Source organism: Medicago truncatula, chromosome 3 (genome assembly GCF_003473485.1).
Source record: "Medicago truncatula cultivar Jemalong A17 chromosome 3, MtrunA17r5.0-ANR, whole genome shotgun sequence".
NCBI classification, from domain to species: domain Eukaryota; kingdom Viridiplantae; phylum Streptophyta; class Magnoliopsida; order Fabales; family Fabaceae; genus Medicago; species Medicago truncatula.
Window position 1 is genome coordinate 46,618,121 of NC_053044.1, and position 27,341 is coordinate 46,645,461.

The following is a 27,341-nucleotide window of genomic DNA, read 5'->3' on the forward strand; positions in this document are numbered from 1 at the left end:
AGATTGAATGATTCATTCGTTTTTGGTTCTATAAACTCAGCTATCGTAAAGAGCTTAGTGTAAATTGTGGAATTGACAAAGATTGGGTTGCAGATTGAATGATTCAATTGTACTCTTTAATATTTATTGTGGAATTAACATAGTTGTTTTTGCCTTCTAGTCACAACACCAACGCCGCGTCAACTTACTTTTTTTCTCAATTTGTACAGTGTAATTTGTAAAGGACCAAAATCCACCTTCTATTGTGAGTCAGCTTATAAGGACCATGGGTGCTCCTTCAAAAAAGATGACCATATTAGAGGCTACCCTTTTTGTAACCACTTCTATTTTTATTTTGTTACAGTCGTTTTTTTTTTTTTTGACAAGGGAACCGCATCCTCTCCTTCACCAATTCTTAGCCATTGGATCAATCAAAAGGTGCATATATTAAAAGAAAAAAAACCCAAACATCAATACGATATTGCAATTCAACAGAAGTTTCTTCCTAAGGTCTCCACTCAACCTATGAAAATTGTGGTTGTCATGTCTTCATTACCTATGCACTCTCATCACAATCTCTATCACCGTAAGTTCAGATAGAATTTGGGATTGATTTTACTATGTCTGTGTTCTATCTTTTAATACACCTCTTTTTGGTAGTGTAATTCAGAGCATAACGACATGCGCTTGTTTAGTAGGAGAAGGATATTTGAGGAGCTTAACAATAGTAGTTCCTGCATATTTATGTAGTTCATTCACGCACCTGCATCTACATCGCCGTTGCCGTCGTGGGAGGCGGATGGATGGAAGAGTTTTCTTTCGTCTTTCCTAACCTGTATTCCCTCGTCGCCATATATTACTCACCATGGATGAATTCCCTCATTGCCGGTGTCGTTTCTGTTGAGAATGGTGACATGGAGGCTGAGTTTCAAATTTGGAAACAAATAAATTATTTCAGATTTAGGGATTTTAAACAACCAAAACAAATGGAATTTTAAGTTATTTTCTTTTAATGTGTTTTGTTAGATTGATCCAATGGCTATAAATTAGTGAAGGAGGGAGAATGAGAGAATTTTGAAGGAGAGAATTTTCAAGACTACTTTACTCTCCTTTCTTTTCTTCTATTATTATATTGTATACGTGTATTTAATGATTTTCAATCTCGTGGAAGTTTAATTTTTATTTTTTGTTAGATTTAGAACTCGTTGATATTCACGTGAATAGATTTTACAATATTTTCTTTTGAAAAAACAATTTAATATCTAGAATGTTTAATCTATCCGTCCCAAAATAATCAAGGCATTTGCAAAATAAAATTGTCTTAAAATAAATGACTTGTTTCAAAATAATATAATGAGACAATTTCGGCATCAAAATAATATAAATAAATCAAAATTTCTGGCAAGTAATTTAGCTACAAACCTGTTTGGGCTGGGTTTCATTTGGCACTTTTCACTTCTTGTTTTTTCAATAATGTCTCGTAATATTAGGATTATACAATTTAAATCATATTTTCCTGTTATTTAGAAGTTGTCGTCGATTAAATTATTTTTATTTCTTTTCTTATATATGAGGCATGAGAATTAATCAATAATCACGTATTAATTCTCTTATAAACAACCAAATAACATAATAACAGTTAAGTATGATGGTGTTAATTAATGACTTTTCATAGGAATGGTCGGTAGGAATATTTCTAAATTGTCTTTTTATTTTATAAATAAATTAATGGAGGATAAAAAATCAAGCGAAAGTTATGACATCCTAACTAAATTGACATCCCATAACTAACCATCTCCTTTGTCAAAATTCTAAAGAAAAAAAATACAACTTGGATACTAAGCCAATATCCAAGGCAACACATAAGGTGTTAAAAACACTATGTCTCTTAGAAGAGTTGTGTTATTTGAACAACCATTTTTATGATAAATTTTGGTACAATCATAAATTTATAAAAAAATTGAAATATTGACAAAAAAATTAAAATAATAGAGAGATAAAATAAAAACATAATAAAAATATGAGAGAAAAAATTGTCACAATAGTTGTCAAAAAATAATTGTTCAAATATATCATTTATCCTCTTAAAAATCTTAAGAAGAAAAATCTCATGGAATAAAACCTTGATGAAAGAAGAGGTGCAGAGTTTACACTAGCAGAAAGCAACATCTGTACAAAGATAATATTACTAAATTGTATGTGTGAATATTTAATACTACCTCCGTCCTTAATTATAGGGCATTTTTGAAAAAATAATGGGAATTAAGATAGTGGATATTTGTATTAAATATGTTTGTAATTAGTATTGTTTTTACAATTTTATCCTTTAAGAGAGAAATGGTTTATGTTTTCAACATGTTATTTATTGTTGATTGAAGAAAAAGATGTATAATTAATAGGGACATGTATGTAAAAAAATAATTAATGTAGTTGGAAATAGCAAAGGGATCTTATAAAAAGGGACAATTTTTTTTCTCAAAATGATCTTATAATTAGGGACGGAGGAAGTATCTATTTTTATATTTTAGAATAAATGCTTCGGGTAATTCAAAAGGTCATAAAGAGATTATTACATGGAGGGTATAGTAGGAAAATTGATATAAATTAAACTTTTTTTTTTGACAAATAAATTAAACTAAATTAAAAGTGACATTATGTTTAGATCACATTATATATATAGAGAACGTCTTACATAGATATAAACACAAATAAAAATATTTGGGCACATACAATAAAATGATTTGGACACACACACAACAATGAAAAAATTAAATGATAAATAAATTAGTCGCGCCATTAAACCAATTTATCTTTAAAAAAAGAAGTATTTGTGTGAGTGTGCTCAAGCTTTTTAGCTTTGAGTTTGACCCTTACTAATATTCACCTTCTCTTATATCCCCGAGTTATATTTATAAGTAGAAAACAATTTTTTAGATTCATTAAATAATTATATATTTGTCTATAAATGTGACCAAATACATTAGTTATTCAACGAATAAATTTTTTTTTTTTCTTATAATGGGATCAGATGAATTATATATGTAGTCCCTCCGTTTCTAATTATAAACAAATTGACTTTTTAGATTCATTTAATTAATGATATATGTGGTATTAATATGAACTATATACATCATTAATAAGATGAACCTAAAAAGTTAATTTTGTTTAGCAACGAAATATTACTCTATGTGACAATTGCAGACTTGTAGAGCTGGTACCAAACATTTTTTATTTTATTTTTATGGAAATTAAACCTCTCTTTTTACGTATTTTGTAGAAACCAATTACAATCCAATCATCATCCCTAGTTCTTCCTTCCGCACCGAATCACAAGCCGACACTCCAAAGCAGTTTACTAAGTCAGACTTCTATTTCTAGAAATCTATGTTCTATGGTCCACACACAATGCAACTCTCTTTTGACGAATGACGAGTAGGAACCGATTTATTTGAATTTTGCACAAAAGATACTCCCTAGACCCTAGTCTCCCTTATTTAGACTTTGTTCCATGAGATTTTTCTTCTTAAGATTTTGACAACCGATTTATCCTCTTAATATGATATATATATATAGTAAAGTTAGGGATACCAATGGCCTTATTAATTTAATATTTTATTTTATATGTTTTTCTCTCTGCAATAAATATTTAAGGGTAATATTGATAAATCAACATTTAATGTTGCATTGAATTTTGAAAGTGACAGTTAAATAAAAACAATTTTTTTCTCTAAAAGTGATAATTAAAAAGGAATGAAGAGAGTACTAATTATCTTGTAATATGAAAAATCAACATTAAATGTATTTATACATAAAAGACAATTTAGTAAATAATTACATACTTTTCAGATATATTTATTACCCCAACAATATTTTTTCATACCAGTGATTTTTGTACTCATTAAGGGACGATGGAAGTAGTTGAAAAATTAGAATATGAATTATTATTATTATTAGAAAAATGACACGTCATTGGTTAAGAAAACAAATATAAAATATTATATTTGAAGTGTGCAATCTGTAACACCCCGTTTTCCCAATATACAAATTTCTTAAACAATTATCAGAGTAAAAACCATAAACGGGATATCACATAGAAACGTAATCCAAAACAGTTAAATAATGATTTAACCTTCACAAATATCTTTAACATAGCAGCGGAAAATCATAAACATAAATCATAAACGTTTTCGGCACGCAGGCCCAATAAGTATCTCAAAAGAGTTTATCAAAACATAAGCAGTTCACGTAAAAGAATGAAGCATGTTATAGCATTAAACCCCATCCCGTTACGTATCAGAGCGACCTAGACGACACAGTGAAGGCAAGGCCAACTCACGAAGCAACTGCACACTAAGCACGATCACCTGCAAGTTACCCATACGAAGGGCAACATTTTCAAGCAGAAGGGGTGAGATTTCATAATAAAATAACATTAATCAATGTAATTGTGAATCATAAATTAACATCAATCATTCCATTATTAACTTTGCATAAATGCTAAACAGTTATCACGTAATCACATATCCAATCATTATAAACAACATAACATAATCAAATAACACTTATCACATAATCACATATCCATTCATTATCAACAAGGCATCTTAATCATGACAATGTGACAATGCTCCTAGACTCCTTATATGCATGTGGTACCAATCGTCATCATAAGTATTAATATACTTTAATCGTGCGGAGGACAAAGCTCCTATAAAACGTGCGGAGGACAAAGCTCCTAATTTTCGTGGTGAGGACTAAGCTCAATGATATGCTATGCATGGACACATATGAACAAAACATCATAATCATCGTAATCATGTGCATTCAATAACTTGATGCAAAACGTCATCATTTTCCTTATATTCATATATAAACATTGCATACTCAGTTAAATAACAGCAGCAGCATAGTCAAGTCGCATAACAGCAAGGAGATATCAATATATCAACAACAATTTACTAGAATCATAATCATTTCAATTATATCTTACATATTGCATAATACCTTAATCATGCTCAAATAATATCAACTTAACTCAATAGCTTTACAGACTGCATTAAACGTTATCATAAGGTTTCATTACCAATTAGGGGTTCACTCTGGACTAAAAAGTGCGACACAGATCGCACAAACACATAATCAAGTTCATCCTGGTTGTACTCGCGAGGCGAGAGTACTTACTCGCCATGGCGAGCACCACTCAACTCACAAACTAAGCTTGTTCTAGGTTCCCTCTGATCCTACATTCATTCCTAATCAATACTAGGTAAGTTCAGGTACTCAAAGGCATACAAGATTCAACTAAAAAGGTCGAAACACGAAATATGACATGCACTCTGCCTAAGCTCGCGAGGCGAGGAAGGTTGCTCGCCATGGCGAGTTTCACCAAACAACTCGCGAGGCGAAGGAAAGGGGCTCGCGTGGCGAGCGATGAAGTTCACCACTCGCGAGGCGAGGATCATCACTCGCCGTGGCGAGCGATGAACAGAAGCACGGGCAGACTAGGGTTTTTCTCAAAAATCCATCACACAACATGGTTCAAAGCCTAATTTTGATTCCAGAATTCATCCTAAACATATTCTAAGGTTATAGGACGGTTCTTACATCAATCTAAACAAGTTTTACCGTTTGATCATCAATTTTTAGGGTTTTAACCTAATTCCAAAACTTTTCTAAATCAATCCTAACTTTGTCAATTAATCATCAGAATTACAACAATCAATGCTATTGAATTACTAGTCTCACCCTTACCTGGTTATGAAGAAATCGCAGCACTCTACCTTGGTTCCTCTAGACTTGGCTTTTTCTCCCTTTTCCAAAAGTTTTCACGTACAATGAGTTTCTAAAATATTAGGTCTTCTCCTATTTATACCTCTTTCTAATAACTTATCTTATCTCACTTTCTCCCCCAAAACTATCTAAAATATCAAAACAGCCCTCAACTAAATATTTTTCAAATCTTTATCTTATTTAACAATAAAATAAATTCTATAATCTTATCAATTCCTCCAAAACTCATAACCTAACACGTCATCAATCAAATCACCAAAATCACCACAATTTATCAAAACATATCAAAATCATACATATATTATATAAATATAATATAATCACTTAAACTCGATTAAATAACTATTAAACGAAAGTGGGCGTTACAACTCTCCCCCACTTAAAGGATTTTCGTCCTCGAAAATTTACCTCAAGCAAACAACTCTGGATAAGACTCCAGCATCTTACTCTCAAGCTCCCACGTCAAGCTTTCACCAGTCGCTCCCGACCAAACGACTCTCACGAGAGGTATCTCCTTGCCTCTCAACGTCTTCACTTTACGATCATCAATCCTTACCGGTAAAGTCTCTACCGTAAGGTTGTCTCTAACTTGCACATCGTCGCTTTGGATTACATGAGATGGATCCGGAACATACTTTCGAAGTTGCGACACATGGAAAACGTTGTGCAAATTCGAAAGATGTGGCGGTAAACCCACTCGGTAAGCCACCGTTCCAACTCTTTCCAATATCTGATACGGACCAATGAACTTCGGGGTCAACTTCTTTGACTTCAAAGCACGTCCTACACCGGTCATAGGAGTGACTCTCAAAAACACGTGGTCTCCTTCTTGGAACTCAAGATCTTTTCTACGCTTATCATGATAACTCTTTTGTCGACTCTGCGACGCCTTCATTTTCTCTTGGATCATCTGAACTTTCTCAGTAGTTTGCTGAACAATCTCTGGTCCTAAGACCACTCTTTCTCCTGATTCAAACCAACACAACGGAGTTCTGCATCTCCGACCATACAAAGCTTCGAACGGTGCCATTCCAATACTAGAATGATAACTATTATTATATGTGAACTCGATCAACGGAAGATGACTATCCCAAGTTCCTCCTTGCTCAAGAACACAAATTCTCAACAAATCCTCTAGCGACTGAATTGTCCTCTCCGACTGACCATCTGTCTGTGGATGATACGCCGAACTCAATCTCAACTTCGAACCCAAGGCCTCTTGCAAACTTTTCCAAAATCTAGAAGTAAATCTTGGATCTCTATCTGATACAATGCTCGAAGGAACACCATGCAACTTCACAATCTCTTTGATGTAAATCTCTGCCAACTGGGCAACAGGGAAACTAATATTAATAGGTAGGAAATGAGCTGACTTCGTCAACCTATCAACAATAACCCAAATTGCGTCGCTCCCTCTCGGAGTATTCGGCAAACTCGTCACAAAATCCATCGATATACTATCCCATTTCCATTCTGGCACGTCTAAAGGTACCATCATTCCAGCAGGTTTCTGATGCTCAACTTTCGACTTCTGACAAACTAAACAGGAATACACAAACTGTGCCACATCTCGTTTCAAACCAGACCACCAGAAAATCTTCTTTAGATCATGATACATCTTCGTAGCTCCCGGATGAATACTCAAGCTACTTCTATGACTCTCTTCAAGAATCATCTTCTTAATCTCTTCATTGTCTGGGATACAAATTCTTCCTCGGAATCTCAACACACCTTGATCATCGATTTTAAAATCACTGTCTTCAGTCTGATCTCTAGCAATCAACAAGTCCACAAACTTTACATCAACTTTCTGTGCTTCCTTGATACCTTTCAGAAATTCACTATCAATCTTCAGCATACCCAGTTTCACACTCTGAGGTGACCATTCGCAAACCAAACTCATATCTCTAAACTGTTCAAGCAATTCGAACTCTCTGACCATCATGGCGGACATATGCAATGTCTTCCTACTCAAGGCATCTGCAACAACATTAGCTTTACCTGGATGATAATTCAAACCAAAGTCATAATCCTTCAACAATTCGAGCCATCTTCGCTGTCTCATATTCAATTCCTTCTGATCGAACAAATACTTCAAACTCTTGTGATCACTAAACACCTCAAATCTCGAACCATACAAGTAATGTCTCCATATCTTCAATACAAAGACTACAGCCGCCAACTCGAGATCATGCGTAGGATAATTCTTCTCATGAACTCTCAACTGTCTTGAAGCATAAGCTACCACTTTACCTTCTTGCATAAGTACACCTCCTAAACCCAACTTGGACGCATCACAATATACCACAAAAGGTTCATCCGACTTCGGCAAAATTAACACTGGAGCAGTCGTCAACCGTTTCTTCAATTCACCGAAACTTTTCTCACAATGAACGTCCCACACAAAAGTTTTACCTTTACAAGTCAACTGCGTTAGCGGAAGAGCTAACTTAGAAAACCCTTCAATAAACCTTCTATAGTAACCAGCTAAACCCAAGAAACTTCTAATCTCAGTAACGGACTTTGGAGTCTCCCACCGTGATACCGCTTCAACTTTAGACGGATCCACTGCAATACCATCACCAGAAATAACATGGCCTAGAAAACTCACTTCTTTCAACCAGAATTCACACTTAGACAATTTAGCATAAAGCTTCTTCTCTTTCAACACTTGTAAGACAATCTTCAGATGCTCAGCATGTTCTTCTTCAGTCTTGGAGTAGATCAAAATATCGTCGATAAACACAACTACGAACCGATCCAAAAATGCATGGAAGATGCGATTCATATACTCCATAAACACTCCAGGTGCATTGGTCACACCGAAGGGCATAACTTTATATTCATAGTGACCATAACGCGTTCTGAAAGCCGTCTTCTGCATATCTTCGTCTTTTACTTTAATCTGGTGATAGCCTGATCTCAAATCAATCTTGCTGAAAACTCGTGCACCCACTAGCTGATCCATCAAATCATCAATTCTCGGAAGTGGATACCTATTCTTGATAGTTACCTTGTTCAACTGCCGATAATCAATACACAACCGCATACTACCATCTTTCTTCTTTACTAGCAAAACCGGCGCTCCCCAAGGTGAAACACTTGGTCTAACAAACTTCTTCTCAAGCAAGTCTTCCAACTGTTTCTTCAACTCAGATAACTCAGAAGCAGACATACGATAAGGTGCCATCGAGACCGGCTTCGTTCCAGGAACAAGATCAATAGAAAACTCAACTTCTCTCTCTGGAGGCACATCAGGAATCTCATCTGGAAAAACTTCAGGAAATTCACACACCACCGGTAACCTGTCAATCACTGCTTGATTCTCAATAGATATAGTAGCCATTAACGAAAACATCAAGATACCGTCGCGTTCCAGTTGCTTCAGCTGCTTAGTAGATAAAAACTCTGCACCACTTTCCTCTTCGACGGAAGAGAAATGCACTGACTTGCTAAAACAATTAATAAGAACGTGGTTGTACTCTAACCAGTTCATACCCAAAATCACATCCATACCACTCAAAGGTAGACAAACTAAATCCATTTCAAAATCACGACCAAACATAGACAAAGGACATTTCAAACATACGAGAGAAGTAGTCACCGAACCCTTAGCTGGAGTTTCGACAACCATCTCTCCATTCATATCAGACAAAACAAGACCCAAAGCAGAAACACAATCGAAAGCAATAAAACAATGCGTAGCACCAGTATCAATAATAGCAACTAAAGGAGTATTATTAATATAGCAAGTACCTCTGATCAAACGATCCTCATTCTCTGTCTGAGTCCCAGTCAAAGCAAAGACCCTACCAGTAGTCGGCGCCCTCTTAGGCTGAGTACACTGTGAACTAATGTGACCCTCTCCATTGCAATTAAAGCAAACAATGTCTGTACGGTTGCAATCAGCTACAACATGACCCTTCTTACCACACCGGACACACTTCTTGATTTCCTCAGGGCAGACGTTGCTCTTGTGGCCTTTCTCACCACAATTGAAACACACAATCTCTGCAGCATCCTTCTTCTTAGGCCGCCTAACATCGACCATCTTCTGTTTCCCTTTGTCAGCGGGGGCACTGTACGGCTTAGGACGACTCTGCTGTCCCTTGCCCTTCCTCTCATTCACTACCTTGTAGTGAGCCTTGGTATCCTCCTCATAGATCCTGCAGCTATTAACCAAGTCCTGAAAAACTCTCAGCTGTTGGTATCCAATCGCCCTCTTGATGTCGGGCCTCAAACCGTTCTCGAACTTGATGCATCTCGAGAACTCAGCATTCTCTGCAGTATAGTGCGGATAGAACTTAGACAGCTCCACGAACTTGGCAGCATACTCTGTCACGGACATATTTCCTTGCTTCAGCTCAAGGAATTCGATCTCTTTCTTCCCGCGAACATCTTCCGGAAAGTATCTTCTCAGGAACTCTCTCCTGAAAACAGCCCAAGTCACAACAGCTCCTTCCTGCTCGAGGGTAGGCAGAATAGCAACCCACCAGTCATCAGCTTCATCGGCCAGCTGATGAGTACCAAACCGCACCTTCTGATCTTCAGTGCACTGCATAACTCGGAAAATCCTCTCAATCTCCTTAAGCCACGTCTGGGCTCCATCAGGGTCATAACGTCCTTTGAAAGTCGGAGGGTTCTTCTTCATGAACGTCTCCAACATCCTAGCTTCAGCATTTGCACCAGCATTCACGTTAGGTTGTTGTCCCACAGCTTGGGCAACAGCTTGTAGAGCAGCAGCTAACGCAGCATCATTCCTTCCAGCCATTTCGGATATTCTACAAAAGTAGCAACAATCAACATAAGATAGTAATATAAATATTACTAAGACTCGACACGACTCTCTAATTGACCGGACGGATCGACCTGCTCTGATACCAATTGTAACACCCCGTTTTCCCAATATACAAATTTCTTAAACAATTATCAGAGTAAAAACCATAAACGGGATATCACATAGAAACGTAATCCAAAACAGTTAAATAATGATTTAACCTTCACAAATATCTTTAACATAGCAGCGGAAAATCATAAACATAAATCATAAACGTTTTCGGCACGCAGGCCCAATAAGTATCTCAAAAGAGTTTATCAAAACATAAGCAGTTCACGTAAAAGAATGAAGCATGTTATAGCATTAAACCCCATCCCGTTACGTATCAGAGCGACCTAGACGACACAGTGAAGGCAAGGCCAACTCACGAAGCAACTGCACACTAAGCACGATCACCTGCAAGTTACCCATACGAAGGGCAACATTTTCAAGCAGAAGGGGTGAGATTTCATAATAAAATAACATTAATCAATGTAATTGTGAATCATAAATTAACATCAATCATTCCATTATTAACTTTGCATAAATGCTAAACAGTTATCACGTAATCACATATCCAATCATTATAAACAACATAACATAATCAAATAACACTTATCACATAATCACATATCCATTCATTATCAACAAGGCATCTTAATCATGACAATGTGACAATGCTCCTAGACTCCTTATATGCATGTGGTACCAATCGTCATCATAAGTATTAATATACTTTAATCGTGCGGAGGACAAAGCTCCTATAAAACGTGCGGAGGACAAAGCTCCTAATTTTCGTGGTGAGGACTAAGCTCAATGATATGCTATGCATGGACACATATGAACAAAACATCATAATCATCGTAATCATGTGCATTCAATAACTTGATGCAAAACGTCATCATTTTCCTTATATTCATATATAAACATTGCATACTCAGTTAAATAACAGCAGCAGCATAGTCAAGTCGCATAACAGCAAGGAGATATCAATATATCAACAACAATTTACTAGAATCATAATCATTTCAATTATATCTTACATATTGCATAATACCTTAATCATGCTCAAATAATATCAACTTAACTCAATAGCTTTACAGACTGCATTAAACGTTATCATAAGGTTTCATTACCAATTAGGGGTTCACTCTGGACTAAAAAGTGCGACACAGATCGCACAAACACATAATCAAGTTCATCCTGGTTGTACTCGCGAGGCGAGAGTACTTACTCGCCATGGCGAGCACCACTCAACTCACAAACTAAGCTTGTTCTAGGTTCCCTCTGATCCTACATTCATTCCTAATCAATACTAGGTAAGTTCAGGTACTCAAAGGCATACAAGATTCAACTAAAAAGGTCGAAACACGAAATATGACATGCACTCTGCCTAAGCTCGCGAGGCGAGGAAGGTTGCTCGCCATGGCGAGTTTCACCAAACAACTCGCGAGGCGAAGGAAAGGGGCTCGCGTGGCGAGCGATGAAGTTCACCACTCGCGAGGCGAGGATCATCACTCGCCGTGGCGAGCGATGAACAGAAGCACGGGCAGACTAGGGTTTTTCTCAAAAATCCATCACACAACATGGTTCAAAGCCTAATTTTGATTCCAGAATTCATCCTAAACATATTCTAAGGTTATAGGACGGTTCTTACATCAATCTAAACAAGTTTTACCGTTTGATCATCAATTTTTAGGGTTTTAACCTAATTCCAAAACTTTTCTAAATCAATCCTAACTTTGTCAATTAATCATCAGAATTACAACAATCAATGCTATTGAATTACTAGTCTCACCCTTACCTGGTTATGAAGAAATCGCAGCACTCTACCTTGGTTCCTCTAGACTTGGCTTTTTCTCCCTTTTCCAAAAGTTTTCACGTACAATGAGTTTCTAAAATATTAGGTCTTCTCCTATTTATACCTCTTTCTAATAACTTATCTTATCTCACTTTCTCCCCCAAAACTATCTAAAATATCAAAACAGCCCTCAACTAAATATTTTTCAAATCTTTATCTTATTTAACAATAAAATAAATTCTATAATCTTATCAATTCCTCCAAAACTCATAACCTAACACGTCATCAATCAAATCACCAAAATCACCACAATTTATCAAAACATATCAAAATCATACATATATTATATAAATATAATATAATCACTTAAACTCGATTAAATAACTATTAAACGAAAGTGGGCGTTACACAATCTACCTTTTAAAAATCTAAAATTTGAAAAATGTTTGGATGTCATTGATGTCTTTAGTTCATTTTAGATGAGAGAATTATAGATAAATAATAAAAATAAATTATTTAGATGAAAGATAATGAGTAGTTGAGAGATAAATATGAACAAATACACCAATAACACCAAAAGTTAATGACATCCACCTGCAACCCCTAAAATTTGTGTTTTTCAGTACAATTTTTTTTTTTTTATTATCATTTTTCTTTTTTATACTTTTTTAACAATTTGACATTTGTTAGCATAACTTGTATTATTAGAGTTGACAAGAAGAAACGTTATTGGTGGATGCAGGACCTGGACCCCATAAATTGTATGCAAGATTGAGCCTATATGAGTTCCGGTCAAAAAGTACATCGCGAGGTTTAGGAAGATGAGGACTAGATGTCAGACCTCCTTGACTAGTTCTCCTCTGATATTTGTTAACATGACCCCTATTATTAAAATCAAGCTAACAAATGCTCTGAAGAGATAAAAATACTTATTAGTTATCAATGATTTAAAAAATGAAACAATTGATAAGTCTTTTTTTAAAAGATACATAAACAATTGATAGGTCTTTTTTTTTTTTTTAAAGAATTGATAAGTCTTACTCCCTCCGTTTTAAAATGAGTGTCGCTTTAGTCAAAAAAAATTGTTTCAAAATGAATGTCATTTTACATTTCCAATACAACTTTAATTTTTTTCTTCTAACTTTACCTTCAATAAATACTCAAACTTTTATCTCTCACACAATTTTCAATACAACTTTAAGTTTGTCTTATTCTTATAAAGTAAGGTTATTTTAGTAAAACTGCAATGACATTTGACTACTTTATTTCATTCCTTAATCTTTGTGTAATTGACTAAAACGACACTAATTTTGAAATGGAGGAAACATGTAGTAGAAAAAGTTGTTTTTTTAGTGTTTCAATGTTAAATATATAATTTTCACTTTAAACTTAGAGTAGTGATATTTGAACAACCATTTCATACAACTTTTGGTGACAACTTTTTTTCTCTCTTTTCATTGGTTAAAAACAATGGAGAGAGAAAAAAGAATAGAGAGAATAAGAGAATAATGTGAGTATGAGAGAAAAAGTTGTCACAAAATGGTTGTACAAATATCATTTCTCTTAAACTTATTAACGAGTTCTCTTCGAAACTTAGACAAACATATTAAGCGAGTTTAAAAATAAAATTAATCAATAAATATATCTTAAAAAGTGTATCTTTTTATGAATGATATAAAAAAATTCTTCAAAAATTCTATTCTAATTAAGATATACAGGAGCGAGTATAATTTTGGAATCAAATACTCTCTCCATTCCGCAATAGATGATCCGTTTAAAAATATACAATTTTGACTTAACTTACTTTGACCATAGATAAATAATATCATGTAAGATGTCGTTAGATTCGTCTCGGCGAGTATTTTTAAAATATCAAATTTTCATAATTTCTTTTAAAATATTATTCAAGATATCTAAACTCAAAATTATGCATTGGTATACGTAATAGAGTCAATTGTGTATGTATTATGGGACAGAGGGAGTAATTGTTTACCTCAAAATTTATCCAAATCCAATGGCTTGCTGCTGTTCATGATTGGCAATGGTGGACTTCCATACTTTGATGTCGCTGTCCGCATTGATCTCTTTTGGTGAAACTAAAAGAAGCCGGCTAACTTTTTTTTTTTTTTTTTCACCTAAGAAGGTTTACTTTGGCAAAGTTTGATTATAATGATAGAGGAGTGATTAAAATAAATTATTTTAATGAAAGATAATTTTTTGTTAAAAGAAACTAGAGAGATAGAGACAAAGTCATCAAAGTGTTGCCCTTAAATCTGTATCGACCGATGAATTATTAGCATGGAAAAAATAATGTCTGTTAAAAAAAGAAAGAATAGATAAAATAATATCATCCACAAATCCTAGCTCAGTTGTAGAAATTATTAGAACGAAAATTATGATTACTTTCATTAAAATAAATGAAAAACACTAAAGAAGTATTCTACCGTAATTAGGTATTTCTTTCCCTCACATGTACAAACCGATTATTGGCGTTTTTAATTTCAATTCAAAAGTAAAATCACCTTGGCTATGAATTGTTTTATATAATTGATAATATTTTTTTTTTAAGTAATATTTCAGCCTTTTCAATTATTGATATGAAAGGACACGGAAGGGAAGGATGACCGGATTGTAGATCATGTAGAACATGACTTCTTCTCCTCGAAGATGAGGGTGATGCCTACAAATACTTTGAAGCTTAAGTCAATGTTTGATCAATAAAGAACTGAGATTTTAGGGATAAAAAATTTCACTCAGCTTGTATAGTCTATTTATGGCGGGGAACGACTCTCGGATAATTGTAACTAATAATTTTACAGTTCTTTTATTTAGTTAGTTTTGCCTATAGTTGAGATCGGATAAAGTAAATGTTTTGTGATTCCCCATCCAATAAAGATTAAATAAATCTTAGTTCTCAAAGTTGCAAGACATTCAACTCTGCCCGGTAGTAAATTAGTACATTTGAATAGGAAATTTCTCAAGAATTTAAATTTTTTTCCATAAAAATATCTTCTACCAAATATCATCAAAGATTTACAAATAACCTTAATTACGCGTTAGACAAATTGATTATTTATGCTTTTTTGTTTTGTCGTAATTTGGTCTCTTAATTAAGTTATAAATGTTAGACATTTTTGTGACAACGTAACAACAGACTCTTTAACAATATTGAAACTCCAATCAGAAAGATTATGGAAAAGGTTAAATATAATTTCTATTGGTGGTTGAAGCAAACAAAGCCACTTTTGTGTATGGCTCTCAGAGATGGTGGTCGGATCCGTTACTTTGCTTGGGTATCGGCTGACCTTTTTGTGTAATTTTGTGCAGGGCCGGCCCATAGCCCGTCGAGGCTGGGCGACGACACCGGGCCTCCAATTTTTTGGGGCCCAATTTTTATTTTTTTATATGTAAGCCACGAAAATAATAGTTATATATCTATTAAAAACAAATTAATTTAATTTGTACAGCTTGCTTTAGTGGTGTGGCCACTTTTTGATGAGTGTGAGGTCATGTGTTCAAGACCCACAAAAGTGTGATTTTTAATATATTTTTTTTAAATAACTTATTTATTTTTTTGGGGTCCAGATTTTTTTTTTTTTTTGCATCCCTTATAAAATTAAAATCGGGCCTATAAATTTGTTAAGACGATCCTGATTTTGTAATATACAGTCTGTTTATTTGGTGGTCTCCTCAGTACACCTTATGTTATTGGAGGTTCACTCAGTGTTAATATAATCTATTTTAGTTTCTTAAAAAAAGACATTTTTGTCACATAAGTGAATAACTTTAGACATTTGTTCTCTTGAGTTGCAAATATTAGACACCAAAAGTGATCAGATTAAAATGTTTAACTTCTGTAAGTTAAAGGTTGAAGTGTCTTATGTCTGTAATGAGATGTAAACAATTTAAGGGAATATACTGGGATGTAAAAACTTAAGAACGAAAGTGTTCAGCGTTTGTAAATTAAGTGACTAACCTGGAAAGAAAAAATTTAAAGGACTAAAGTGAAACTTCAAAATAAATTAAAGATACAAATTTAATTTAGCATTAAATTAAAAGTTTTTTGGTAAAAAATAGTCTCTTATTAATAAGTAAAGAACATCTAAAATCATGATTCAAGAATAATTTTTGTTTAACCCTCCGATTATTAAGGGGATGAAAGTTTGATTGAGAGATCAATATACTAAGAATTTTTTCAAATAAAAATCAAACTTAAATTTTTTCGAATTATTCGTCATTTAAATATAAAAGAACTCATTGGATTCAAGATTTGTATATAAAAAGAGAACTAAGTTAACTAACCTTGTTCAATTTCTGGAACTTATAAATTGTTACTATATTTTTTCTTTTGTTAAGAAAAATTGCTAACATATATTTGGAAGACTAAATTAATCGGTTTAACTAAATTTTATTCAATAATAAAGATCGATTAGCTTAGTTTTTTTTTTGAATAAGTTTTTTCTGAAAGAATCAATTAGCTTAGCTACGACCAGCTTTATTTGTTTGATCAAATCCGAAGGTTCCGTGGAGCATCTCACCGAACTAATTGGATTCCCATTAACAGTTGTTTCAACTTTGAAGTTTTTTTTTTTTTGAACTTTAAGATTAAATAGTCAAAGTTCACAATCATCTCGCCTAATGTTCCGCAAATCGAATGTTAACTCTTTAAGTTTATCGAGTTTATGTGTTTAGGTACCAAAATCGTGTTGACTCGGAGGTAAACTCGATTTCTGGTAAAATCGAAAGGTTTGAAGAGTTTATCGAATTTTTCGAGTTTACATCTAAAAAAAAAATTAAAAAAATTGGCCCTTTTTTTGCCCATTTTTTCAAAACCCAATTCATTTTCTACAACCCCAAAGACTAAAATGTTTACTGAATAGTTATCTTTACAGTAACACGTTCCTGAAATGAAACGTTTCTTTTTCTTTCTTCTCTAAGTTTTCAAACCATGAATAGGGGAGCACATACCAGTTAGAGTTGCGATTCCGACGATAGAAACTCATATTTCGACGCTGGTGATTGCGATGCCGGTTAGGGTTGCGGCGGCGGTGTTTGTTGACCTTTTGAAGAAATTAACTAATTTATTTTTTAGATAGTTTTATTAACAACTTTAGGAACTGGTGAAACTTGCTTTTTTGGATGGTTTTATGGATGACTTAAACTTAGAAACTTATGATTTTGTGCGTTAATTTTCGTATTTTGATGTTAAGTTGAGCATAACGTTTTATCATGGTAGTTTGTTATATTTTGCTTTTGTATTCAAGTCATATTTTGCACTATTGACCTATTTACAATATTATATTAGCTTATACATGTCATGCATATAATAAATTTTATGTAATTTTAATTTTATGTAAACTCATACGAGTTCTCGAGTCGAGTTTACCTAAATAAAACGAGTTGAGGTAAACTCTCGAGTTGCAAAACCTTGATCTCGCCCCTAAAATATATTTTTACTAGACAGATGACCATTTTTGTCTCGAGTTAATATCTTTTTTTAATTTGCTAAAAATAAATAGATAACGTCATTAGTAGGAGATAGATACAAAATAGTACGTAGTACCAGGTCGTACCACTAAGTATGTCTCATTACTATTTATTATTTTTAAATTTATTTGTGTCTTTATATTTAGGCTTAATAGGTCATTTGATCCCCTAATTAATTTCCAATTTTCATTTTGTCCCCATAACTAATAAAATTCATGTTTTGGTTCCTCAAATTCATCTCCTATAGTCAAATAAATCACTGACCATTAAATTTAACTGAACCAACTTTTCATAGCTGCCATCAACAACAACAAACACACGCCCAAAAAATGGGTTTTTTTCTTTCAAAAAAGGTTTTTTTTTTCTTCATATTCATATCTTCATACAAGCATGATACCGGAGACACACATGATTTCAATCTCTTGAATCACATAGCAGAGACACGCATGTGAGAGAGAGTTCTTTGTTGCTTGATTCAAAAGGCTTCCACATCTTTTGTGGATCTAATAATTAAGCGAGCTTCTTTGCATCTGGATATGTTACATACAAGCATGTGTGGTGAAATCAATATAGCAAAGCTTTGAAAGCTTAGCAAATTCGTGAGTTTGTAGATGAAATCAATAGCATTATGCGCAGAATCAACATCCTCGATATTACCTTTTTGATGAATTTTTGTTGTTGTTGTTGTTGGGATTTGAGAGAGAATAGGAAGAGAGACACTCTTTATGCTGCTGTTGTTATTGTTACTGTTTTGAATAGAAAGAGAAAAAAATTTGTTGGGTTTTAATTTATTTTTCCTGGATTTTTTTTGGGTAAGTTTCAAGATTTGTATGAAGATATGAATATGATTGATAAAGATGAAGAAGAGGAAAAAAAAGTTAGGTGTTGGTAGTACATGTTAGATAAAATAGACATGAGAATCCAATGGTCCTCTTTTAAAAAAATGATCAAACAATTTAACTTAACAGAGGTGGATTTATTTGATTGACGGAGATAGATTTGAGGGACCAAAACATGAGTTTTATTAGTTATGGGGTCAAAATGAAAACTTAAAATTAAATAAGGGACCAAATGACATATTAAACCTTATTCTATAAATAGAAGAAATAGAGAGACTAAGGAGTAAATAGAAAGAATATTGACTCTTTTGTCTATGAACCTGTAATAAATAGTCACAACATATTTTAAATGTATCAAAATTTTAAAATAGTTTTTTTTTTAAGGAAATTTTTTAAAATAGTTAATGTTAATATTAATATTAATAAACTATTAACACTACTCCTCCTTACACATCTATACATGAAAGAATATTTCCTTTTTTCTAAAGGCATGCATAATATAATAGTTTTTTTTAGGGAAAGAAAGGCATAGTAGATCATTGTCGGGCACACACAAATAGATAATGTCATTATTTGGAAATTTTTGTGGTCCCGACAATAAAAAAACAACCGAACCCAATTATTTCAAAAAGGAAATACTTAATTAAAACATTTTTTAGTTCTTGAAATCAATTTAAATATTATTATTTTTGGATATGTTGACTAAGTACTACTAAAACTTACACACATAACTGCGTGATCTTGAGTTCAAACTAAAATAAGTGTATTTTTCCTTACATCAATATAATTCGTTAATTTTTATTTTTTGAATAAAAAGGGGTTAGAACCAACAAGAAAAAAACACAAATACTAAATATCTCTATGGGTGTGTTTGGTTTGCAAAACAGCAAGTACTGGACAAAACAGTACAAGATAGAACAGTATAATACAAGACAGAACAGCACACGATAAATTTTTTATGGTATTGAGTAATTTTTTGTTTTATACGATTTTTGAGGGACAAAATGCATTCAGTTTGTCCTATACCTGAAATAGTTTTACAAATCAAACACTGGACAACTAGAGTTGTTCTGTTCTGTCCTTCATTTTTTAGCAAATCAAACGCACCCTATGACTCTATTGGGATTGATGAAACATAAAAACAAACATACTATAATACTCCCTCCGTCCCAAATTGTATGTCACTTTAGAAAAAATATTTGTCCAAAATTATATGTCACTTTAGAATATCAATGAAACATTAATGTTACTTTTCTTATTATATCCTTAACTATTTATTACTCTTTCTTTTTTCAATTCTTTCATTTATCTTTCCCATATTATTTATTAAGGATAATTTTGTAAAACAACTCATAATATCTCTTTCCCACACAATATTAATTACATTTCTTAATATGTGTGAAATGCCTAAAACGTCATACAATTTGGGACGGAGGGAGTAGAGTAGAATGAAGCGGAAATCTTCACGTGAGTTTAAATGAGTTGGTATGAACATTAAATAGTATATTTAGAGGTCAGAGTTCGACCCTCTAGACACCTCACTTCTATACTTAAAAAAAAATGAATTCTTAATCATTAGATAAAATAAAGAGAAGAAAAGAAGTGGAATGTGCGTATTTTATAAGAGAAATGATATTTGTACAACCACTTTGTTACAATTTTATGACAACTTTATCTCTCATACTCACATTAATTCTTATTATCTCTTTTTCTCTCTCTATTGTCCTGGATCAATAAAAAGAGAGCAAATAAAAGTTATCATCAAAGTTGTATCAAATGGTTGTATATATATCACTACTCATTTTATAATGCTAACACAACAAAGTTCTCATTCTACAACTATAATAGATGTTTTTTTCTTAATGAAGGAAAGACCTTGCTCAATCTGAGGCTTGAGTGCTTAAAAAAGATAGTAGAGGAAGAAAGCAATATGAACCTTAGGTACTAAGCAAAACAAGACTTGTGTAAGCTCAGTATTCGTCAACCCTATTTAATTTAGAATGTCTACACTTTTCAACATGAAAAATGTCAACGAAAACAGTAAAGCATGGAAATAAATCATTGAATCAAATTTCCTCCAATACCATTCCTTAAAGAAAAAGTCCTCCGACATTGAGTGCCGCATTTATAAAATAAGTGTGTTGAAAATGAAAAAGTTTGGGTGACAACTAGGGTACCCATGGAAAAATGATGGGTAATTTATCCCAACCAATAAACATCCACCTTTTTAGGTGGTATCCATAAACTATCTTGACATCACCAATAAATTGTTCATTATGATTGGTTGGTGGATAAATTATCCACCATTTTTCAAAGGTAATCTAGAAAAAAACCCCTATTTAATGAATATGAAAAAGTAAAAGTTGCTTATAAATGTGACCATAGCAAGTATTTCTATATTTGATTAATTAACTTGTGTCTTGATCGCACAAATTAGCATTTCCCTTAATTTAAAATGTTTTAAGTTTTCGGAGATATTCGTTAGAAGATCCTTAAAATACATATTACACCTTCCGACCACTATTATAAACAAAAATCTACATTTTAAATTCATTTAATTAATGATGGTGTATATAATCTTTATTATAGACCATATACGTATTTAATGAATAAATCTAGGGTGTTCATCTTAAGGTAAGTGTTTTTTTATTCTTTTTTTTTCTTCGGAAAGGACGACTTAAAGCAAGTGTTAATTGTGTAAAATAATAGTGTTAAATATATTTTTAACTTAACATTAATTATTAAATTTTAAATATGTTTTATGGTGAAAATTTTATTTTTAATCTAACTTTTTTTATTTTTTTATTTTTTATAAAGAAGCCTAACGCCTAACGAAAAAGAATACTACAGTGAAATTAAACGAAGGATATATAATCTCATTATAAGCAAACGACCAAACTCACGATTCAAAGAATCACATATCACTATTCAGTGGCAGATCTTGAACCCGTAACATTTAGTTGAAAGACAAGCCACTATTCCACTGCAACCAAATGAAACATGTTATATGAATTGGCCTAATATTATATATATAGTAAAGTTAGGGGATACCATGGCACCTGGGAATCTCCAAAGAGATCTGTCCCATCACTATTTAAAGAATACATGTACTTAACTAAAGCATCACACACTAATTTGCTTCACGATAAGAGTGATTAATGTGAACCTCCCATTCTAAATCTAGCAAACAAAGAATCTTTGCAACTAGAGACCGGCCCATAGGACTACCTCTCCCATTATGGATAACAGCATTAACAGCCACCAAAGAGTCGACATTCAACTCTATCGCATGAAACCCCAACCTTCGAGCATATCTTAATTCTTCATATACTTCCCAATGTTCCACCATATTTTAAATCTAAACCTCAAATCCATGGTCTACCTTCCCAAGACCCCAAGTCCCAATCCCCCCACCAATTTACTAATTGTGGTTATTATTAGGGTAAAAAAAAAAAGCATAAATGTGGTTATTTTTTTTATAAAGAAATAATGATATTAAATAATGAGTATAAAATGTAACCAAAAAAATAATGAGTATAAAGGGTACTCAAACCCTTACATAAATAAATTCTTATGCGCTTTGTAAACATGTTAATGGATTACTACACCAATCATCAACTAAACTCGGAAAATCAACAAAAACACCCCTAAACATGATGTTGTTCCTCCACCACACTAAAACATAACGCACAAGATAAACCTTGAGGATTTGAAATAATTGTGGTTAGTTAATTAGTAGTCAATATCAATAGTAGACCACCTCAAAGGACAAGGATAGAAGTTTCTTGCATGCTTGTTTTAAACGCAATTAGTAAATGATTTCTGTAGGCAACATTTGGCCAGCAAAACCTGAAAATTAGTACTAGTTTACAACTTGTGGCATTCACACCATAAGGTAAACCGCGTTGTGACATTAATTCATAATTATAGAATGAAATTGGTAAAGTTTTTTATTATGATTATTTTAAGAATAATGTTAACCAGTGTCCCCGAGACACTGGTTAAGGAGTCAATTAGTCAAATGTAATAAATATTACATTGAAATTTGTACTGTCAACTTTTGAAAAGTATAAAAAATGTTACTTTTATTTTAAAACTTCCTTTTTTTAATTTCTTTAACTAGTGCCCTAGGGACACGGGTTAACATGACCAATTAACTTGCCAAAATAAACCCATATAACAACCATCAAATATTCTAATCAGTCTACACTTCTATTAGTACTATAATGATTCTGTTAAACTAAGTCTTTACGCATGATTATTGTTGTTTTATTGGTCCTTTGGAATCTTTGATCTATGCACTCAAATTTTGCTTTTTTCTCTATTCCGTCGTTTTGCAACTTGCATGGACATATATCGCATGAAAAATATATACAATATTATTTAATGGGACCCTATTGGAGAAATATGGTTTACCAAACATTTGTAAATTGTATACACTTTGACAAAGTAAGGGAACATAGTAGTTACACGCGTAGAAAAATGACTATGCTTTAACTTGCACTTTGTTATCTTTGAATTGATCGAATCAAATCATGTACACACACCTAGAAACCCCTTTTTTCCTATCCATCATAATCATAAATTAATAGCTATTTTGAAGTTTTCCTAACACTTTTTTTGAAAGATAATATATGGCTTTAATTTTCCCATGCATAGATATATGACTTGTCTATATTCTACGTGTTACACATTAGACATAGACAACCTTTTCTATTGCAAAGGATCATTATAAATACGGAACTAGTTCTGTAAATTGATAAACCACACCCCTCTTCTCAATAACAAAGAGAAAACACTAGAGCTAGCTAAGTGAAACTTTTACGTAAGAGGATTTAATCAATGGCTCCTTTAAATTGTTCTAGATTAACCATGATCAGTTTAGTTCTATCTGTTCTCATAATAGGGAGTGCCAATGCACAACTTTCTACAAACTTTTACTCAAAAACTTGTCCCAAACTCTCTACCACAGTGAAATCCACACTGCAAACTGCCATATCAAAGGAGGCCCGAATGGGTGCCTCTATCCTCCGCTTGTTCTTCCACGATTGCTTTGTCAATGTAAGTGCATATTTGATTCAAGTGATTCTAAATATTTAAAATTAATTTTGATATGTTTTATGGTTCTCAATTAAAAATGATTTTGTCTCTAGAATTTATTCTAACGTAAAGCTACGAGGTATAGGTTTTGCTTCCAAATGTAATATTACACTCAAATTTAATATTCAAATCATTTCACTTGAACGCGTTCAAATACAAGTTATTCTACCTTAAAACAAAACTCTAATCAAAATCAATTTTTGTCACGGTGAAATCAGACATACACCAAGTCTTTTCATGCATATTATGTAGTATAATTTTTAATACCATATATATTTTTTCAACACACTTTCTTCGTAGACTTATCATACGAGTAAATTATATTTATACACATTGAAATTATAGGGATGTGATGGATCAATTCTCTTAGATGACACATCAAGCTTTACCGGTGAGAAGAATGCAAATCCAAATAGAAACTCCGCTCGTGGATTTGATGTCATCGACAACATAAAGACAGCCGTAGAGAACGTATGCCCCGGAGTTGTATCATGTGCTGATATCCTAGCCATTGCTGCCGCAGACTCTGTTGCAATTGTAAGTGCTGTTATATATCAATGAATTAATTAACCAATCAAAATCTAACCAGTGCACTAACCATGCAAATGTTGTGTTGTTTAGCTTGGAGGTCCAACCTGGAATGTAAAACTTGGAAGAAGAGATGCTAAAACGGCTAGTCAATCCGCTGCTAACACTGCCATCCCGGCACCAACTTCCAACCTCAATACACTCACCTCAATGTTTAGCGCCGTTGGTCTTTCTAGCAAAGATTTGGTCACATTGTCAGGTATAGTTATATTGATTTGGACAAAATATATGTACTTTTTTGCTTATATTTATAGTCGGTTGAAATACGCATTTCTCAATCGAGAATGAACACATAATTAATTTGGAGTCTTAATTAATTGAACAGGTGCACACACAATTGGACAAGCAAGGTGTACAAATTTTAGGGCACGAATCTACAACGAGACCAACATAAATGCTGCATTTGCTAGCACGAGGCAATCAAATTGCCCAAAGGCATCAGGATCAGGTGACAACAATTTGGCACCTCTTGATCTTCAGACTCCTAGTTCTTTTGACAACAACTACTTCAAGAACCTTGTTCAGAACAAGGGTCTTCTCCATTCAGACCAACAACTTTTTAACGGCGGGTCCACCAACTCAATAGTGAGTGGTTATAGTACTAGCCCAAGCTCTTTTTCCTCTGATTTTGCCGCTGCTATGATCAAGATGGGAAATATTAAACCTCTCACCGGATCAAATGGAGAGATTAGGAAGAACTGTAGAAAAACCAACTAATATTTAAGTTAAATTGATACTAATCATTCTAGATATACACATACAAATTTTATTATATAGATGTGTGTGCAAGTGTGTGCAAAATAAGTTGTTAAACATGTTTGAATTGTCATTTTAATTATGGGTACTTCCGAAGGTCGTGTATTGTCTTAGTTTTATTATGTTTTTTTTACTTCATTTACAAAATTGTAAGAACGGAAGCTAGTTTGATAATCTACAAGGTCAATTGTGATTTTAATTTATAAAAAGGGTTTAGTTTGTCTTTTTACTTTAATGTTTGATTGTGTCTCTGTTTCACGTAAGCAATCATTACTAATATAATATTGCGATTTTTACTTCCGTTGACAATGTAAAAATCTTGTTGGTAACTATTACTTTCTCTATCTCAAAATACATGTCCAAATCAACCACTTCTCACATGTCAATGCATAATTTTGACCGTTAATATCTTTAATTATCAAAGTAAAAAATTATAAAAATTTAATATTTTAAAAATATTTGTCGAGACAAATTAAACAACATCTTACATACTAATATTTATATTTATACATTAGTTAAAAAAGTATGGTCAAAGTAAATCAAGTGAATAGTGCACATTACGAAAATTAAACATGTATTTTTAAACGGATGGAGTACTGTATAAGCAACTCAGTCAATACTTTTGAAGTATTAATTAAAGTCTAGAGAGCGAGTCGATGTAAGCTTAGTCCACCTAAACTTTATTTAAAAAAGAAAGAAGAAGGAAGGCTTATAATTGATAGATAATTTTTTGTGTAAAATATCAATTATTATTTTTGTCAAAATTAAAGTTCCTCATTATTGTTGACAACCTGAAATTAAGAAGAATTTCATACCTACCCCCACCCCAAATGAATCAGAAACTATTTTTGTAATTAAACTGAAAGTTTACATATGAATCTCAAACTATAGTTATTGTAACCATAAATCTAAAACACTAACGATTATTAGATTGAGTTTTAAACAATCATACGAGTGAATTAAACATCATATTTTAATCTAAAATCTTAAGTCATTTAATATTTTAATTTGCTCGTTAAGTTTAGTAATGCAAGCTTGTGATCTAAGTAGAGACATTAAGATGTTAGAACTCCTTGACTTGTGAAAAAAAACTTATCACTTATACATGTTGTTTGATATTTACTTTTTTCATTTACACTATTTATTTGAAGAGAGTTAACCGAGAGAAAAGATGGTGCGATAGAGATAGGAGAGAAGTGTTCAACTTCTCTTGTTTGGTGCAACAGAGAGTTTGAAGGGAGAGATTTATATTGTGATTTGTGGGCCTTGCCAGTTTTTCTTTTCTTCAAGGACATGCGAAGAAACGTGCGAGACAAGTATTTTTCCCCATTTTTCCATAATTACCCTTTTTATTTTAATACAATGAACCTTTTCTTTTGGTACATGTATCATGAGATTGACGAACTTTATTAAATAATTTTTTTATAGCGACTAACTTTTGTAAACAAAATTAAATATATATTTCCATTGAATTATAATTTTTTAAAGAATTGAAATTTATAAATTAATGACATAAAATTGTGAATGGTTTTTAATGTATAAGAATAATTTTTTCATTTCAGAAATTAAACACACGTCTCTTCAGAAATTAAACACACACATTTGCGATTCAAATTTCCAAGACTCTTTGATCTAGCCATTAATAAGGATAGTACGGTGGAGGAGATAGAGAGTTTAGGGTGGGAGGAGGAGGGAAGAGCGTGGGAATGGAGACGCCGTTTGTTAGCCTGGGAGGAGGAAAATATGAGGGAGTGTTCCGAGGTGTTACATAACATTGTTTTGCAGGTGATGTCACTGATTCGTGGAGATGGATTTTAGATCATGTGCATGATTATTCGGTGCGGGAAGCCTATCGCTTTCTCACATCTTCAGGTGAACAGGTGGATAGGAGCCTTGTGGATGATGTCTGACATAGGAATATTCCTGTGAAAGTATCTTTGTTAGTGTGGCGTCTCTTGCGCAACCGACTTCCATCAAAAGATATTTTATTGAGGCGGAATATCATTCAAGCAAACGACTTGGCCTGTGTAACTGGGTGTGGAGCTTTCGAAACAGCTAATCACCTTTTTCTTGATTGCGAGTTGTCTTATTCATTGTGGCTTCTTGTCTGGAATTGGATAGGGCTCTCGGTGGTTCCTCCTTGTCAGATTCGTGAGCATTTCATCCAGATGTCCTTCATGGCGGG

At 33.1% G+C, this 27,341-nt stretch overlaps 1 protein-coding gene and 1 long non-coding RNA gene across 2 annotated transcripts; one reads left to right on the top strand and one right to left on the bottom strand.

Annotated features, from left to right (window-relative positions):
* Positions 1–346: 346 nt before the first annotated feature.
* On the bottom strand, positions 347–14,512 carry LOC120579447 (uncharacterized). Its single transcript, XR_005645291.1, has 2 exons — positions 14,380–14,512; positions 347–876 (listed from the first exon to the last, which is right to left on the bottom strand). It is a non-coding gene; the product is annotated as an uncharacterized lncRNA (long non-coding RNA).
* Positions 14,513–23,436: 8,924 nt separating this feature from the next.
* On the top strand, positions 23,437–25,355 carry LOC11440461 (peroxidase P7). The gene is made up of 4 exons (XM_003602413.4): positions 23,437–23,773; positions 24,158–24,349; positions 24,434–24,599; positions 24,726–25,355. Exons 1-4 carry the CDS (start codon positions 23,555–23,557, stop codon positions 25,115–25,117), a joined length of 969 nt encoding a protein of 322 aa, XP_003602461.1. The 5' UTR covers positions 23,437–23,554; the 3' UTR covers positions 25,118–25,355.
* Positions 25,356–27,341: the final 1,986 nt, after the last annotated feature.

Bases quoted from the DNA above. Each gene is read 5' to 3' on its own strand.
- LOC11440461 (XM_003602413.4), top strand. From the start codon at position 23,555: ATGGCTCCTTTAAATTGTTCTAGATTAACCATGATCAGTTTAGTTCTA. The intron at 23,774-24,157 runs GTAAGTGCATAT...TTGAAATTATAG, and splicing joins TCCACGATTGCTTTGTCAAT to GGATGTGATGGATCAATTCT. The intron at 24,600-24,725 runs GTATAGTTATAT...TTAATTGAACAG, and splicing joins AGATTTGGTCACATTGTCAG to GTGCACACACAATTGGACAA.